Raw genomic sequence first — 18001 nt, 5'->3', positions numbered from 1 at the left:
TTACTTAGTAGACAGGATGGAACACGCCTATACCACGAAATCCCATCTTTTACAAAGCGACCGACCACAAGTTTGTCCCTGGTGTCGGGAACACCATACTGTTTTGTATGTTTTAATTACTTGTTCTGGCATCCAGAGTGTTCATTTTTTCTTTTACACCTTGTTCACTTACTATGTTGTTTTGTTCTTGGCTTGAGAAGATTTACCCTGAAACCTTTAAATTTAAAATTATTTTTTATTGCCGTGATATAGCCCTAGTTGCTGGCACTGCATAAAACACCAACAAACAAACAAAATCCAGAGTGTTCGCCAGCACTTTTTTCTTTTTTTTTCTTGGTAAGTTGACTCACTGTTTTTCGTGATGAAATTACCCCACCGGCAGCTATATTTTTATTTTTTAGTTTATAAAACTGTACCATGAGATTTAAGATTTTAATTTATACCTTTCTTTTAATACTGTACAGCAACACGTTTTTAACATACTAGCATACTCCGTACCCTTTTATATTGTTCATTTTCCCTTTTTCGAGAATTCTAATTGTTTAGCGGTTATATTCAAGTTTCACCTGGAATTCTTTTTTCTCAACATTTTAGAATAGGACTATCTCTCGCCGTGATTTAGCTTTAGTTGCTGACACGGAGTAAAACAAACAAACAATCAAACAAACAAACAAACAAACAAACAAACAAACAAACAAACAAACAAACAAGACACGCCTGCAAACATCACTATGCACAAAAAGAGGTCAACAGCAGACATCCGGCTACTACATGCATTTATTTACACCTATCTGTGTACAGATGTGCCATCAAGATGTTACTCATGACCGTTTATTTTTGTATACTTATTAGAAAAGTTAAAGACAGATAAAGAAGAGGGCACAACTCCTTCTACAAACCACTTAGTTCACTGTGCCAAGCGCCATTAGTCTCAAGGAAATATTTATTTTCTGTACTTGTCAAGAGGCTTCTCTGCAGAAATATTACTTGCTGAGAAGACTTAATATATTTTTCATGGAACTGCTAGTCGCTTCTGTATGCCGGCCTTGTATTTCGTCCTTCCCACTCCGTTTTCCCAGGGTAGCATATCCGTTCACTTATGTTAAATGTGATCGTCACTACATGCAAGTGGAACAGGACATGTTGTTATGGGAGCGCTAGCTTTTATTTTTCATTTATGAGACATTACCCCGCTCGCCAACATGGATGAGTGGTTTCTATTCATCTCCCCTGCAGGGTATCTACCTTTCTTGCAATTCATTCGTTTTCAGGGTGTATTATCACACATTTTGTTGGTGTACATGTTGTAATATGTGCGTCAACGATAACGCCGCATACCCGCCTACTTTCCTGCTTACTTGATTACGGCTACACAACAATATTATGTTATACTATAAAAATATTATATATTAATGGTCCTGACATCTTTTATGTCCGATTTCGTCCTTCCATAGCTTTCCATGCTGATACTATTTCGCCATTGCCGAGCTGATAGTTTAGGTCTTTGAGAGCTCCACTCGAGTCACTTTTCGAAGAGTAAAGAAGCAAAACAAACCAAAAGAAAAGTCGACAAAACAAGCTAATGTAAATCCTTAATCTTGGTAATAAACATTGAAATCACGCAAGGAGTATTTGAGTGAGTCATCAGTACATTGCGTGTCTTCTGCTTCTCTTGTCCATCTTTGTCTTGGAAGCAAGGAAAGAGGAGGAAACCGGCTGCAACTCTCGCAATAATTTTTTGTCCGTCAGAACCGTCTTTTAGCAGACACACTTAGCAGTGCTACGGGAGAAGAAAGATTTAATTACTTCTTCACGTGCAGTCCAGTCATGCACAGAGAGAGAGAGAGGTCAGCGGGGTCTTCATAACATTTACGGCGACGTCAAGACGGTGAGAAAAGTAAAGTGCACCAGTCCTCCGTCTGTAGCCTTGCACACAGGAAATATAGAAAAAGCACTTGCATGTTTCTGTGTTCATGGCTGTACATGAGTCTGGCGTGTGCTGCTTCATTTGGATGTGCAACAGGAAGAGAACAAGGACTGCGAATATCCGCGCACCCGCACGTGCATGGACGCGCACTCACACCCGTACACACTCTCTCGCCCACCTTCCCACTGACTTGTATCTGAGTATGTCTGTAACAATTAGTGACTGGGAGTTAGCTGGCCACAGGTCTGTTCACCTGTCGTGTTCTCCGACATTTGTGCTCCATCAAAGCTGGGACTTGTATGTTCGCGATCAAAGCCTGTTAATGTACAGAAATATTTCACGTTACTCTCCTCCCAGCAAGAACAATTCGTTTCTGCTTCATTATTTTTTCTTCCGTCCCTCGATCCAACTAGTTATACGATTCTAAAACCGCAGCAAATATTCTCTGGGGTAAAGTAGCAAGCAATATCCGCGGGGTCTGGATTCCGATCCGAGACTATGGAGACAAGATGGCTGCCATTGATGTCCACATGATGTCTCGGGGAAATGATTTACTCTCTGTGATTTACATAACTATGGACCCCAACAGCTCTGTTTTTAGGACACGTGTTTTACACACTGACAAGTACAGATAGCATCTCAATGTTGGTGGTAGAGGTGGGGGAGGATAGGGTCTGTCAGCAGTGACCATAGATAGTGGACCGTTTGCTGTTACTCCAGCGTCTTTCGCTAAAATCTTTGGGTCACCGGAAGAAAAGAACAATGTCTCTGTCGTGCTGTCATAGTCTAGAAGGGAATCAGACAGCCGAGTGGTTAGAGCACTGACGTCCGAACTCAATGGTGAGGCAGTTCGATACCCGTGTGCTGCAGCGACTTTATCAATCTCCCAACCTACCCTTTGTCTAAGCAATTGCGAATGGGTACTTGACTCCGGAGAGGGTTGGAGCAGCAGCAAGGGAGAGGAGATGGGCACCGCTCTCACAAGAGAGAAAACTGTGTTCTTGCTCCCCTACAACCAGAAAACAACTTTTTTTGCCATCTCCACATCGTGAGACTCAGACCATTGAAGTGCGCGGAAAAGAGCGTGGAATGAGAATTAGGGTGCGAAAGAATCTGTCTTCCTGTGCTGACTATTATTTACTTGTTGGCCACACAGCATGCTCCTGAGCAACACTTAGTCTCTCGTTATAGGGTAGCTCTCATATACCCGCGTCACTACAGACGGTTTTATTATTGGAAAGCGGGGAAAGTGGGGCATTCCTTTCAGGCGCAGGATTAATTAATTAAGTAGCCAACCTTTAGATTGGCAAGGAATCTTTCCACCCGTCAACGAGTCTTCAGAGATACAAATCGTGTCCCTGATACGATGGCTGCTGATGCAGAAACCTTGTTCATCGCAGTGATCATCAGTCAACATGTCAACCGACACATCATCAGCGAAATGAACACTACAAAGCAAAAAGCATCTTAAAAACAGCTGCGCTTCCCTCCCGAGACAAATATAGAGTAAGTGGGCTGACAACTCCAGAAAGCTGACTACGTCACCAGGAACAAGAGAATTAAAGCGTGGGACGAGATGAGCCAGCGTTACTAAAAATAGCCTGTGGCGCGTGAGGGGGATGAGGGTGAAGCCGAGGGTCCGTATCCTCTCTCATCCCTGAGGAGAGCACGCTCGGTATTCTCCTGATGAAAAACCCAATCTACACAGAGAGAGAGAACAACCACCGGCGCAAACCGCACCCAACGCACCCGCCGGCACCCGTTCTCACTGTTACCTCAGACAGTTTTTTTTGATTGCAATGTCAAGAAAAAAAAAATGAGTTGCACCCGCTGCTGCTATTATCTTGGGTTTCAGAACAAGCAGCTCCGGCATTTTGCCGAGGTCACCCATGTAAGTCACCCACCCAATTCGCAGATCAAAGTTCACGAAAACCGAACTAAGCGCAACGCTAACGAAGGTTCTTGAGCGCAACGTTGTCGTTACGACCGTTGATCGCTCCGTCAGTCGTGTTGCTGAGGTCGTCCACAGTCCACTATAGACTTCACAGAGAATTGATTCCCAGACCTAATATTTACATGGCTGTGTGGTTGAACAAAGCTCATCGTGCTTTGATACTTTGCTTCATCTTAAAATTCGTTTTACGACATCTTTGCTTTCATAATAACAGTCGAGGACATTTCTCGGCTAAAAGAGCTTTACAGGGGAAATAAATGAGGTTTATTATGGACAGGGGGTGAGGGTGGGGTGGGGGAATAACTGATATTTTTAGATCGTGACTTTGTTCTCATTGTTCCTCAGGCTCTTTGTGAGTTGAGACTGTAAACTTGTGAGCATGTTTCCTTCCAAATTGTCATAAATAATCGAAACTGTTTTCGTAGAGACCAAATAACATTTGTTTAGATATCCACCAGTGGTGTCAGACTGCGGGCGTATCACAATTAATGAAAGCTAGCAGTAATAGGATGCTGCTGATGATGATGACGAGGACGAGCAATTTGTTGACTCTTCTTTATTTCTGCCATTATTATTTCTCTTTTTACATTCTGACTGAACCTTAGTCCTCTTTCTAACCTCCTGATTAAAAATCCTTTTTTACATTCTTGTTGAACATTTCTCTTCACATCTTTTTACATCCTTCGGGACTGTTCTCTGTGCCCTCTTATCTGTTTGATGTCTTTTGAAGATATATGTATCTCCTCTTGACATCCTCCTGACTGAACGTTCCTCATTGTCAGCATTTTCTGCTGATTCCTCCCTTTTGCTTCTCCTACAAAGAATTCTTTTCTGCTCATAGTATTTTTGCTATTTTACACTTGCGAAATTTTGTTTGAAATTAAAAAAAGGAAGAGGAAGACCGAGGGCCTGTCTTCCCTGACGAGGAGACAGAGAAGGCGTTGTGTGAAGTCTGACGTCAGTGCGTGTTCCTCCTCTGCTCCTCCCGTTATTTACTGAGTCATAGAGGATCGTAACTCGCGAGGGAAGCAATTCTTGAGGGGAAAACCGATGAAGAGAGTAAACGCGCTGGGTGCTGTCCCATGCATCATCATCGATTTTATCGCTCAGTCTTGGAGACCTTTACATCCTGGCAACCCGTGCTTGACGAGGAGACAAAGCATCGTGATGAGGCTGGCTGCGATAAGGGAGTGCATAGGGACATGGGATAGAGAAGGGAGAGAGGGAAAAAAATTGGAGTGTGTGTGTGTGTGAGAGAGAGGAATTGGTGTTTATACGCAACTAGTGCTCTATGTGAGTGTTACAAGGGCTAAACTGTGGCAAGGGTGTGAACATTTGTCAGTCTGTAGACAACATTATAAACTCGCTGTATTTTTTAATTATTAGTAGGACCTGTTATAAGATACTCCACTTATACACAATCATCACCTCTCTCTCTCATATACGTGTGTGTGAAAAAAAATCAATCTTTAAAGAGAAAATATCTTCAAGAAACCATCAAAATAAAAGTAAGCAATTAGTGCCAATTCTTTGGTGCCTGTAAAGCCTCCGCCTACTCAATCGGGTGGCGCCGTTAGTGTGTGTCACCAATACAGTGAGGGTTGGCAGTCCTGGGTTCAGCTCTCGTCTCAGGCACACTGTTCTTTCTCTGCATATGGCACCTGTTTACAGGGCTGACTGCCTGGCTGTGATATAGTCTTACTTGATTGGTCGGCGTTAAACACCCCTCCCCCCCCAACACACACACACACATTCATCATCATCATTGTCGTTGTCGTCGTAATCGGAAAAACCTTCATACACAAAGGGCGTCCAGTAGTAAATTGGTCAGGACACGCAACTGTCGCCACTTGTCCTGGGTTCACACATATTCCCAGGACACACTGTGATACCTGTTCGCAGGGCTGACCGTCGGCCATTCAATCCTCTCCATTCAATCATTTGTTTCCCCACAGCGCGAAATCGCCTCAAGGGGAAATCACTTTCCTGCTGAACCAACCAATCATCTACCATCATCATCTACCACACAAACAGACACACACCGGAATGACCCTTACACTCACACTCAAGGCCATCGCCCAGTAACAGAGTGAGAGACAGAGAGAAAAAGACAGAAAAAGAGAGTATTACGTTTTCTAAATTATGTCGCTAAACATTACACCGGTGTGTCCAGCAGTAAATAATTTGTCTGCTGTATACACAACAACAACAACAGGAATCACTTTAGCTAAACACTTTATAACCAGTCGGTCAACGAGTGCCGGTCGAGGGGTGGTGATGAGGATGCAGTGTGATGTCCGGACAACACACACTTCACAAGTAACTAACGAGATTTTCTATTATCTCGTTGAGTCTGGCATCGCATCCCTCGACTATCAGTTGTGTGCCAACTCGTAATAGCTCAGCAGCGGGCTAGTTGAGGGGGAAAAAAAGGACCGTTAATATTGCATGCAGCCAAGATCTATCTCCAAAGAAGACTGATCATCACACCGTGTCCCAAGGGCTGACCGGCGAGTAGGAAGAGGGGGAGAGAGAGGGCGGAAGGATTCTCACTGAGCTAAAAAATAAATAAAATGGAGTTTGCCGAGCCCAGAACACCAGCACCTCAATGTCTAATTGGCAAGCGCCACTCGCTGGGGTCAGATGCACGGCGTGGTAGGCGCTAGCTGGATGGTCAAAACGAAGCTGACAGCTACACAGGCTTTTATTGTAACAAACGGATTGCGCATAGCTGGATAATTAGTACTCACCGTCAATTAAATTAAAGATAGTAAAGATATTATTATTATCATCTCTCCGTTTACGCGGAAATTTTCTATCTAGAGAATTTGCGGCGTTCTGAGCACCTGGCCGCAGGTTCCCTGAGAACAAAAGAGCTGATGAAGATAGACAGGTACCCGGATATTGAGAGTAATGGCGGTCTGACGTCTTCCACTCTTCCATTCATCAGTCTGCACGGAATTCAATGGCCTCCATTTTTATCTGCACTCGCTTGTCTGGTCTGTTATCTCGACAGGCCATTCCTCACACTGCGCAGTTGATCATCTTGGTGACAAATTGGATTTTGATGTTTCTGATGACTGCTGTGATAAGTGTGAAAGGAGCTTTTGTTGAAAATAAATCATGTTATATGCCGTGTTTGATAGTGTGTGAGTGTGGGTATGAGACTACGTGAAAAGTTAATATCCCCCATCCTCATTCAACTTTGTGGGCTGGACATTGACAACAGAACCTGTTCATAATTCTATTTGCGAGATTAAAAACTGATAAAGCACCCACTGATTTCTCACATTTTTCACTTGAATATATCATCGTTATCACCACCCTCCCCACCTCGTCACTCCAAAACTGATTTTTACCATGAAGACACATTTCAGGCTTTTAACAAGAGTTTCTCTAACCGTCGCATTCATCTCAGTCCAGACCCGTTGTGGAAATCATACAGCAGCCTAGTGAATGGCTTTTTCTTTATTGCTTCCTGAGGAAGGTCTTGTGTCCGGCCTGAAACCATTCTCAGAGGCTGCATCCTGTACAATGTTTACTTGTTTGATAACAGTGAATTCACACTGCGCCAAAAGGCTCATCTGACTGATTAGTATGAAAATAAGGTAGAAAATAGGGAAATAGGAGGGACTGAACCGCGATAACAGCGCTTGCCAATCTTGATTTACCCTCACCTCCTGGGAGGATGTTCCTCCCACAAGTCTTTGTATCAATTTCCAGATTTCTCTAATGTTTGAGTTTTGTAAATCTGGGATGATTTCTCTGTGTACCCCTTGGAGGGAGGGAATTGTATATTGGAGACCTGCCGTTCGTAGGGAAGGGTTGTAAACATGAAAGCCTAACAGGTTCAGTGCTGTTGTTTTGCAACTATGTGAATGTAAACACATGTCAAACAACATGGAAACTGCGCATCGTCGTGAAAAGACCACAGAGCCAGTAATGGGTAGCACACCACCAGCTCTGGGTACACCACCCTTAGCTCTCGATAGAACTCTCTAGAAATGTATCAAGAATGGAGACCGATCAAGCACAGCATGTATCCGAAAAGTTTGAAATTCCAGACTCGATAGAAAACAATCAAAGCGTCTGATGATAAAATATACCAAACTTCTGCGAACTCATCACACCCGATGGCCGGAAGTCCCGGTCCTGACAAACACATGTCTGTCAGATAAATACAGGAAAACTATGACTGAGATTTAGTTTTACACCCGATACTGGGGAGCAGGAACTTCTTAATTAACCCAGACATCTCACGACAGCAGCTTCCTCGAGGGAGATCCTCGTCTTTTCTTGGATCCGGAGCAGAAATCTGAGATTGCTTATCGTCTGCTCTTCATAGTTTAAACAGGACGTCGGTTAGGTCTCGTATGTAGACGATTTTATCTCAAGGCATAATCATTCAGTCAATCGAGCGATGTGTCAAGTGACGACCCCGCCTGACCCCAGACTGTGGACGTGCAAAGAGTGCAATCCTCTGTGCGTCATCTATCATCAAGGTCGATGTGACCCGATGGTTGATATTTTTTTTAAGAGGACCACCAACAAGCATTGAGAGTCTGTCGAGCATCCCTCAGGTATTCATGCGAAATGGGGTTTATGGAGTTGTCTGATCCTGTGAGGAGTGGAAATCCTTGTGAGACATTAAGATAGAGAGTGTTTGATAACTCAAGAGGCGAGCAAGCTGCAGTTTTTAAAGTTGATGACATTTGCGTCAAGAAGAAACAACCTTTTCAATGTTTTCGAATCCGGATCTGGGAACCCTGCTCTCCCTGTTGAGGTCAAAAAGTCGAAGAAAGACGAGTTGTCGAGAGCGTTAACTCTGCTTTTATTATTATTATTTATTTTTGCCACTTGGAACGTGCAGACCATCACACACACCATCACAGTCTGAGTAGAGAGTTGAGTACCGTGGCAATGCCGCCTGCATGTCACACAAGAAGAGATTTTTGAGTTTTAAAGGGATCACAGGTATCCTCAATCACTTTACCTGTACAGCTGCTCCTTGGGTGGAGGGATACAGTAATTAAGGGAGCACACGGACCCTTGCAGTTCACTTGGTTAAAATTACTTTCGCAGTTGGAAAAGTTTTTTTCCGGTCAGCTGTCGGTTCTATAGGTTTGACACAAAACAGGGTTAAGAACTTTTGAGATTATTTTGAAATAGTTCTCCTCAAGAATTGTCTAACATTGTCCCATATGACAAAGGTAAGAGGCGGCAGTAGCTCGTGCCAAACACATGCACTCTATTGTAAGCAATATTTATCCATGTTTATTATATCTGATTTTAATTATCTCCTGCTAACCCTGCAGGGGATTAAGAATAAACTTCTGGTCTCCTGCAACATCCCGAGCAACAGGGTTCGAAACAGGTGTCGAAAAGTCTGTTTTCTTCATCCTGTGTGGGAGCTGGGAGTGATATTGAAGATCTTGACCTCTCCCCCTTCGCGTGACCCACGTGTGTCATCACCTGCGGGTCTGGTTGTGGTTTTCCCGAGGTTCCGGCACTTCATCAGATCGTGGCCTGCTAATCACCACCTACGTGATAGCTTCGGCACACGTGCTGCACTAATGTTTAGAGATTACATCCTGGAGATGAGCCTCCATCTTCAGCCATCTTTTAAAAAAGAAGGGAAGAAAGAAAGACAGCATTGATGTCAGGGGAAAGTACCGCAGGAAGTTCAGTGGACGGGAGTGGAGTTGCTTTTCCTTGTTTGCCTGCTTCTGAGGTTCAAGATTTTTCTGCATCACTGGTGGAGTGCCAGCTGAACCGGAAGAATCACAGCTCTAACCTTCAGTGAATTCAGAGACTTTCCGGATATGGAGAGTTACAGTTTCAAATATCAGTGGGCAAGAGCTTTAATGATCAGTGGTATATGAATGTACAGCTGTGATGAGCATGGACATAAGGATTTGTGTCATTGTGTCAGAAGCTCACAAGGAATGATTTTCTTTACCATTATGGAGAATACTTTTTTGCGACCACGCATGCGCACAGTGAAGATTCACGTCCGGTATATTCACGTCTACTTGGCACGTTCATGTCTATACGTCCATGCTCATTACGCGAGTCATTCCGTGTACCTGCTCGGAGATACACATCGCATTTTTCGCATTTGTTGTAGACGATTATCTGTCTCACATTTAGGGGCAGCCTTTGTATAACCCGATGATATTTCTCTGTAGCAAGCACTGGATGCGTGTTTGTGTTGGCCACCGACAATGAGGACTTAAAGACCTGCTGGACGATCCCATGCAGCTTTGTTACATCTTGCCCCTTCTTTGCTTTTTTTTTTGCCTTTGCTGTTTTAACTCTTCCCCCGACACGTAGCAAGGAAAAAACATCAAAAAGCTATAAAACAACCTGTACCTACTGACCTTTGTCACGAACATGGTCAGAGTTATTTACACCGGCAACTTGGCGTTGGCGCGAGACTAGCATTTTCTTTTGGGAGGGGTTACGGGACAAAGGTTATTGCTAGGTCTGCACCAAAGAGCAAGAGTTGGCTACAAGTAAGACAATACATGTTTGTTCAGGACGTCATTAACAGGTGGAGAAGGGGGTGGGGGACAATTCCACATCCTTCCTCCACCTATAGGTTAGCGAAAAAAAAAGATCTTTCTTACAGCTCGTTATCAAAGTTTTTGGTGCATTACGACCTCAGTGAACCCTCAACTTCTCATCCTGATTAGACGAGAGCAGCTGCTGACTGCACTCAGCGGGACGATTTGTCTTCCTCACACCTTGGCGTCGCCCCATCCTCCTCCCCCAGTCTCCCTCTTCTTCTTGTACTCGCACCCAGCGCCGCCCCATCACCCTCCCCAGTCTTTTTCAACTTCTTGTACTCGCACCCAGCGCCGCAAGAAGCTTAGCAGCTCCGCATCTTCCCTCCCTCTACCTACCCATCTCCCACTTCGTGTACCTCACCCAAGGTGGCAGAGAAGGGGAGACCTACAAGAAGAATAGCCTTATTCTCTCGCGCCTTCAGGAGAGGACCGTTACCTAAGAAGGTGCAGGCCTCGCTGAGAAACTGTTTCCGGTCTGTAACTGGTCCCGGATGTGTGACGCTCTCCTGACCGCAGCATCCTTGGCTTACAGGTTTAAAATGTCGACTGTGAAATCTGAGAGACTGTTCACAATTGTGGAGGATGATACACAAACGGTTTCCGGTTACAATACAAATTTCTGCTTGGAAGGTTTATTTATTTTTCCTCTTCCGTGTTGGCCATCGTTAGGACGATTCGACGCCGTCGACAGATAATGGTAGATAAGAGCAATGGCATCGTCTTCAGTCACACTTCATTTTTCTGTTTATTCCTGAGAAAATAGCAGTAATTATAAATATGTAAAGTAATTAGAAGTCATGAGCTAAGCGTGTACTTATAAGTCTAAAGCTTCTAGTGTTTGTGTGCTCCTTGGTGATGTCAGGTGACGCCACGCCAACAGACCGGTGACGTATTATGAGAGAATCCGATCAGAGAATGCTCTCGCTACCTCTCGAAAATAACTAAATCAATATTTACTCCAGGAAGATCATTTCATGAGAGGGAATAAATTTGATTTTTACCCGCTTCCTGCTTGCTACTTCCAGTTTCTGATATTTCTTGCGTTAACTGTAGGGTTCCTGAGTTGCCCTTGACCCAACATTATATTCACACGCACGCACATTGTAGAGAGATAATTAAAGAAGGGCTGTATGGACTTAGCAAGAAGGAAGAGAGAGAGAAGGTGAGAGAGTCCAGGTTAGAGGCTTCAAGAGACAGGTGACTCAAGTGTCATAACAACCACTAAATGACATAGCAATGGCATGTCATCATCGTGTCAGCCAATCAGCGACCAAGCAGCGTGTCAGAGATTTACGAGACCTCCGATCGGTTTCCTTGTTAATGTCATTTCGGACCTCGTTAACTTGTTATCAGCATCTGGTTGCCACAGCAACAGCCCTGCCATTTAAGCGTGCTGAAAGGTGTTGGAGGTCAAATGTCAAGAGGTGGGAGTGGACAAATCTGACGTTCTCAGAAGACTGCGCATGTGTCTGGGTAACAGTTCGTTAATCAAGTGAATCTCGAGCAACGCGTGAGCACAAAAGCACAGCGTAAACACATAAACACGACGACATGTAAACAGGTGAAAAGGTCGTGATCCCCTGCTGGCACGGAAAGGGCTGCTTCCTGTTCCTAACAAACAAACAAACGTGCAGCCGAACAGACAGACTTTATAAAGCTTGTCCTTTGATATTCGCTCACCCCTGTGTGGTTGCTTTGATAAACACCACATGACCGTAGGACGCACTTCAGTGTTAAACTCGCTGCCTCGAAGTATGGACAATTTCGTTTCAATGTAATGTAATGTTGAAAAGGGAACTTACAGCTGTAGACAGACGCACACAAACAACCACACTGTAAGACAAACATTTATACCCACAAAATACAGACTCTCCCGTCTGACAGATATTGATTCATGTATCCATTCCTAGACTGGTTATACTGGTCTTCCGGTGCTGGTCGTCAGTGGTGGGAGATGGGGATGAGGAGAAGAACTTGATGGACAAGGCCCGCCACTTAGGCCTGTCTTAATGATGGGTAGGTCCGGATGAAGTCCACCCTTTCATATTTACAAGCCATGTCTTCCTCTGGCCACCTCCTCGTTTACCTCCAAGCCCCCCTAACTGTGCACGTGCTACGTACCAGTGGAGGATCCTTCTCTCTGGTGTATTGGTTGCGTGGCTCCAGCAGCTTCCCTACAGTTTGCTGTAAGTAGGGGGGAGGGGGGAGGCTAGTTAAATCAGGGCATCGACCGGCCCGTCATGTTATTTATTTTCTATGTCCGCTTTATACACTTGGGGACGTCCATCTTCTCTCAAAATAAGATAGAGAGATCGAAAAAGAAACAAGAGAGAGGAGTTTTTGTTAACATCAACACATTTTAAGAACTAATTGTTTTCTAGTCTCCCCAGTGTGGATTGGTTCGTGTGAAGACAAAAAAGCATCCCATCGCGGCCTCCTCTTCCTGTTCGTACCCAAAGGTTCTCGCACAGTCCTCCCTGCTTGTGCCTCTCGTCCAGACCCACCTATCCATTGAACAGTGGCCTCTGAGTCATCTGCATGTTGTATAGCTTCATTCACTGGGAAGGGATGCTCAGAACCGGATCTGATAGCGGGGTGTAGTTGCGGTCCTATTCTCCAGTGGGGAAGAAGGAGAAGACAGTTTCATTTCTCTCTCATTTTTATATCCTTCACGCTTGACTGGCTTGGCCGGCTGGTATGGTATTATAATTGTGAAAAGAAGATAAAGAATTGATAAATAATGTAAGATACCACTTTATTTATCACATAGGGTGACTGGGTAGGGAGGAAAACTTTTTCTGAGTGAGTCAGTCGTTCAGGAGACATATTGAAGTACAAGGAAAATAACAGGACAGACGAGGCACAGATAACATCAGGGACTCTATGGGAAGAGAGGGAAGTGGAACAAAACATAATCATAAAGGACAAGCAAGAAGAAATACAGAGCAATTACCGCAGTGCACGCTCGTCACGCTTCATGCCCAATGTCCCTTACTGTGTTCTGCTGCAACCATCAATTTGTCTGCACCTCCCATCTCTCCTGAAACTCCTGACATTGATTTCTCCTGCTCTCGACGAAAGGAAGCCATAAAGAAGAGCATGAACTGACCTCAATAACAGGAAATAGTCCATGACAGAACTTTATCTCAGTGAGCATGATTGACCCTTACCTCATGGAGCCGGTGTGACCTTTCTGTCAGTGAGTCTGACTGTTCCAGAGGTCTGGAACACACACACAAACACGTGTTCTCACTTGTATTTGAGGGACAAGTACTCCCACCACCTAAATACACTACAGAACCCATCTGTCTTGGCTCTTGTGTGTCACGTGTCATCCCAGTTTCTCACCTCTCAGATAACTTCTGAACTTTGTTTTTAATGTTTTCACTCACCTGTAGGGTTTCTACACCCAGGTAGCTCGCCGCTAGGACCAGAGAGTGAAGACTTTGTAGTTCTACCTGCCGTGTAGTAGGATCACATCAAGGCAGGCACCACGAGCACAGCATCCCTCCCACCGGATTATCTTCCCCCATCATCTCAGGCAGGAGGATGAAGGAACAAAACAAACAAACGAAACCATTTCAATCAGGATGGAAATCACATTGCTCATAGTCTGCCTCGCTGGCTTGTTTGTTTAATGTGTGGACCATTTTGAAAATGTCAGCGATGGTGGCAAGGCTGTGGGTTGATGGACTCGCAGGCTCCTACAAGGTGCAGTGCGAGGGAGGGTCATCTTCACAGCAGCAGCCATCAGCAGGCTGAGGCACCTGCACACCATCTCTGACATCCACTGCTCACTCCTAGAATTGTTCTACACCAACATGGAATGTTCTGTGTGGTAATCACAGATGCTAAACAAGTTTCATGACAGTTTCAAGATCGCAGGATATAAGCCGAGCATGTTAGAACACCGAGGGTTTAGTCTGGAGGTTAGCAGGAGGGAGACATTTTCACAGGTGGCGTTAGTTGGAGAGAGCTGCTACGATTAGCACTGACTGGTTGAGATATACCTTGATACCTACAATATATAACAAAACCGTACATTGGAACAATTTAAGCAAGAACATTTGTTCAGCATCTTGTCTTCATTTACTTTTACCGCCGATTTTTTTCCGTTCATCATTCACAGCCGATTCTGTCCTGCGGGCCAGACGATATGACACTTCAAGTCGTGTCATCATAGTCGACAATGCTGTGTAATTGTCTACAATTATAGGAGAAATAGTCACTATTGGTAATTAAGTTAGTTTGTCCCTGCCTCCCTGACAGCAACATTAACTCTCATTTCCTTCAGAGTTTGGGCAAAGTCTCGCTTGTCAATAAACAGATGGAGGCGGGATAAAACATGAGAAGATGGAAAACAGAGAGCAGACAACAAGCAATGGGAGAAAATACACAAGAGGAAGTGAAGGCTATAGAAAGTAATAAATGTGCTTGTAAAGTTAAAAAAAAAAAAAAACTAAACACACACACAACGCTTGATTACGTGGAGAAACGAGCCGGCGGCCTTGCAACTGAGTTACTGGCCAGGAGAGGACAGGTCCCCATTTCAAACCCATAAAAATTGCGACTTAAAAATAATTTAGCGCATCTCAACAAATTTTAATGTTCTGATGTCACACATTAATCGCTAGCAAAAAATTGTCTCGTGATTTTAAAAAAAAAAATCTCACACGGATCTGAGCTCCAGTCGACATACCTCTTCCGACTAATCTCTTATCAGACAAATGCGGAAGAACTTCAAACCAACTTTGGCAAATTTGTTGTATAATCATCATGTAAAGTTGTTATTTAATCATTATATAAAGTTGTTACATAAACATCATGTAAAAACGTTGGCAAACTTGGTCAAATATTTGTCCACTTGAAATGACATTCAGTAAAAATTTAAATAGCTGGCGCATTGAGATGGTTTAATAACATTATTATTATCTTGCAGATCTTTGTGTTGATCTGCCAGACGAGCCTCGTGCACTACATTGACGGTGAGAAGTCCATCTTGCTCTTCATTCGCCTTGCCTCCTTCAACCCCATTCTGGATCCCTGGGTCTACATTCTCTTCCGGCGGGAGCTGGTTTGGAAGCTGGTGCGCCTCTTCCGGAGCATCTTTCGCCTGCCCCCACTTCTGCCTCCAGGGTCTGTCAAACCCCAGCAGAAGGAGCCGTTGGAGGCAGCAGGTGGAGGAAGAGAACTTCAAAACGGAGGAAACCCACCAGCCAGGCAGATGAGCACGCGAGGGTCGGCCGAGGGCCCGTCCTGCTTGTCTTTCTGTTATCAGTGCTTGTGTCTGCCGCCCGTGCCGCGCAGCATGGGGTCGCAGTCGCATCTGGGGTCGCGGTACAGCGGCGCGGCATCCAAAGCGGCACGAACCACGTCTCCAACCGCCATCACTGCCAGGAGAAACTCGACCACCGAGGGGCAGTCTCCCTCCAACAGTCCCTCACGCTCGTGCAGCATGCTGGTGACCAAACCTCCATCGTCCTCGGAACACTTGCTGCTGAAGAAATTCACAGGCTGCAGGGGCATCTCTCGCTCGGTGGACAGTATTCTGTGATCCTCGTTTTTCTTCTTCAATAACGGTTTCGAAAGTGTCGTGCGCAAAAATAGTTACAAAGAGCCGAATGTGAACAGCTTCAAATACGAGAAGAGACGAGAACGAGAACTTGTTGTGTCCCGTGACTACCTGTGCCAGTCACGTGTGGTGAACAGACTGCCTGTTGGACAAGTGGCACAGTATACAAGGTTGTCAATGGGAACTAAGTGAACGCTAAGTGTGGACGTAAAGTGTGTGATGTAAAACCAGACACTGATACTTCTCATAACTGTGTGAATACACATCTACATCTCACGACAAGGTAGGAGAGGAAGCATGGGAGGAACAGCGATGACAGGCAAGGACAAGAAATTTGTGAGCTTCGCCATGTGAAGGACATCATACATTTTGGCTGTGATGTGTCACAGAATTACGAAAGGTACTCTGTAAATGACTTGCACCAGCTGACCTTTATCAACATCATTTACTTTGCACCTAGAGGCTGGTATTTTCTTACCGTCACTGCTCTGACAGTGTATAGTATTCGTTGTTTCTCCATCCTACATTTTCACAATCCTGTGTAGAAATTCAGAAAAGCAGTCTTGTCCAAAAGCTAAAAAATGATTTGTTAATGATATTGTATTTTAAGTCCAAAATGGAATTGTTAAAATTCATGTCAGAGATCATGTTATAAAGATTGTCCCCAAGAGTCCCATAAGGCCACGATTTTCATCGCGTGCGTGTGGAAGAGTGTGGGAGGATGGATGGATGTGTCTTTGCCTAGACTTAGAAATCCTTAAACTGTGCTACCAAACTGTGCTGAAATATACGCATCAGATATATTTCAATTTTATATTTTTATGTCCACGCGCTTTAACAAAGGCTTTTGACAATGAAGTTACACTTTTCCCAAGTATAAGCAGGTCTTATAATTGCAGTCGTCTTTATTCCTGTTAGTGCACTCATTTTGTCTTTGATTTAAACAAAAACTACTTGTTATTGCCTGTGAACATGCCCGATTTTTCTCAAATTGTCTATCAAAGGCATTCCACTTGATTCCTCCACCGAAGTGCGTTGAGCAGAAAAACCACAATCATCAAGTCTTTGGTTACATCGTAACAAAGCAATAAAACTTCACAGGCGACAGCTTGATCCTGATTGTAAATCAGAGGGATAAGGGTTCACTTCACACTCCAGTGATCAAAGCTTTATCTGTACACCTTGCTAACGCCTGGCGCAGGGATATCTGAACAGAACTATATTGTGCCCATGTATTTATGACTAGACGCAGTGTTTGAAACAGTTAATAGCAATCAAACCTAAATAGCCTTTCATAATTGTTTTCATTTTATTTTAATTATGCATTTGAAGGCAAACAATGAATATGAAAACTTATTTGCCAACAAGGGAGAAATATTTTAAAGTGTAACGTGTGTAACTTTTTGTTACGAGTACCTGTTACTAGAGAGAGGCAGTTACACCACAAACATGTCATCACATGTGTGTTGTAGAGGTATCTATAAGAAATTCTCTCTCTTCTTTGGAGGAGAACTTGCACGAGATTCACCGGTGCAAAACGTCCCAGCTCGCACTTTGTCAAACTCACGAAGACAGGTCGTAAACACGAGCATTAAAAAACATTTTAAGAAGTAAACAAGTTGAGAGATGGTAATTGAAGTGAGTCAGGGCGGGCAGGTGGGGCGGAGTGGTGGAGTCTTGATGGAAAGAAAAAAAGGAAGAGAGATATCCAAGAGTAAAAACGTGATGCAAGGGTTAATAACTCTGTAGTAGTTTTTTTTTAAGCAAAGGTAATTATCTCGCTTGTTGTCATCCCGTGACACCGATGGTTGCTGCTGACTGAGGTCAGAGAAACGTTGACCACCCACTTTCATTACACTATACTCATCTTTCACGAAACTTCTCTAGACATGACGAGTATGGGTGGGTGGGGTAGGGATGGGAGAGGGAGAGAACTCGTTGTACAGGGTACACTAACATTAAGCATGTGCTCCAGGTCT

The 18001-nt window shown here is 44.2% G+C and overlaps 1 protein-coding gene across 5 annotated transcripts in view; it reads left to right on the top strand.

Annotated features, from left to right (window-relative positions):
- LOC112574201 (prostaglandin E2 receptor EP4 subtype-like) overlaps nt 1-18001 on the top strand; it is a 100155-nt gene that overhangs the window by 39627 nt on the left and 42527 nt on the right. For 4 of the 5 annotated variants that reach the window (XM_025255093.1, XM_025255096.1, XM_025255095.1 and 1 more), the window contains one exon: nt 15390-16695. The exons of the other annotated variant lie outside the window; for it this stretch is intronic. In XM_025255093.1, coding sequence (XP_025110878.1) covers nt 15390-16004 — 615 coding nt within the window. In that variant the 3' untranslated portion in view covers nt 16005-16695. Of the gene's footprint in view, nt 1-15389; nt 16696-18001 lie in introns of those variants that run through there. 5 annotated transcript variants of the gene reach the window in all.

The sequence above is a fragment of the Pomacea canaliculata genome, linkage group LG10 (genome assembly GCF_003073045.1).
Source record: "Pomacea canaliculata isolate SZHN2017 linkage group LG10, ASM307304v1, whole genome shotgun sequence".
NCBI classification, from domain to species: Eukaryota; Metazoa; Mollusca; class Gastropoda; order Architaenioglossa; family Ampullariidae; genus Pomacea; species Pomacea canaliculata.
Note: the sequence above shows the minus strand (reverse complement) of the source record. Positions and strands in the feature narration are given on the sequence as shown.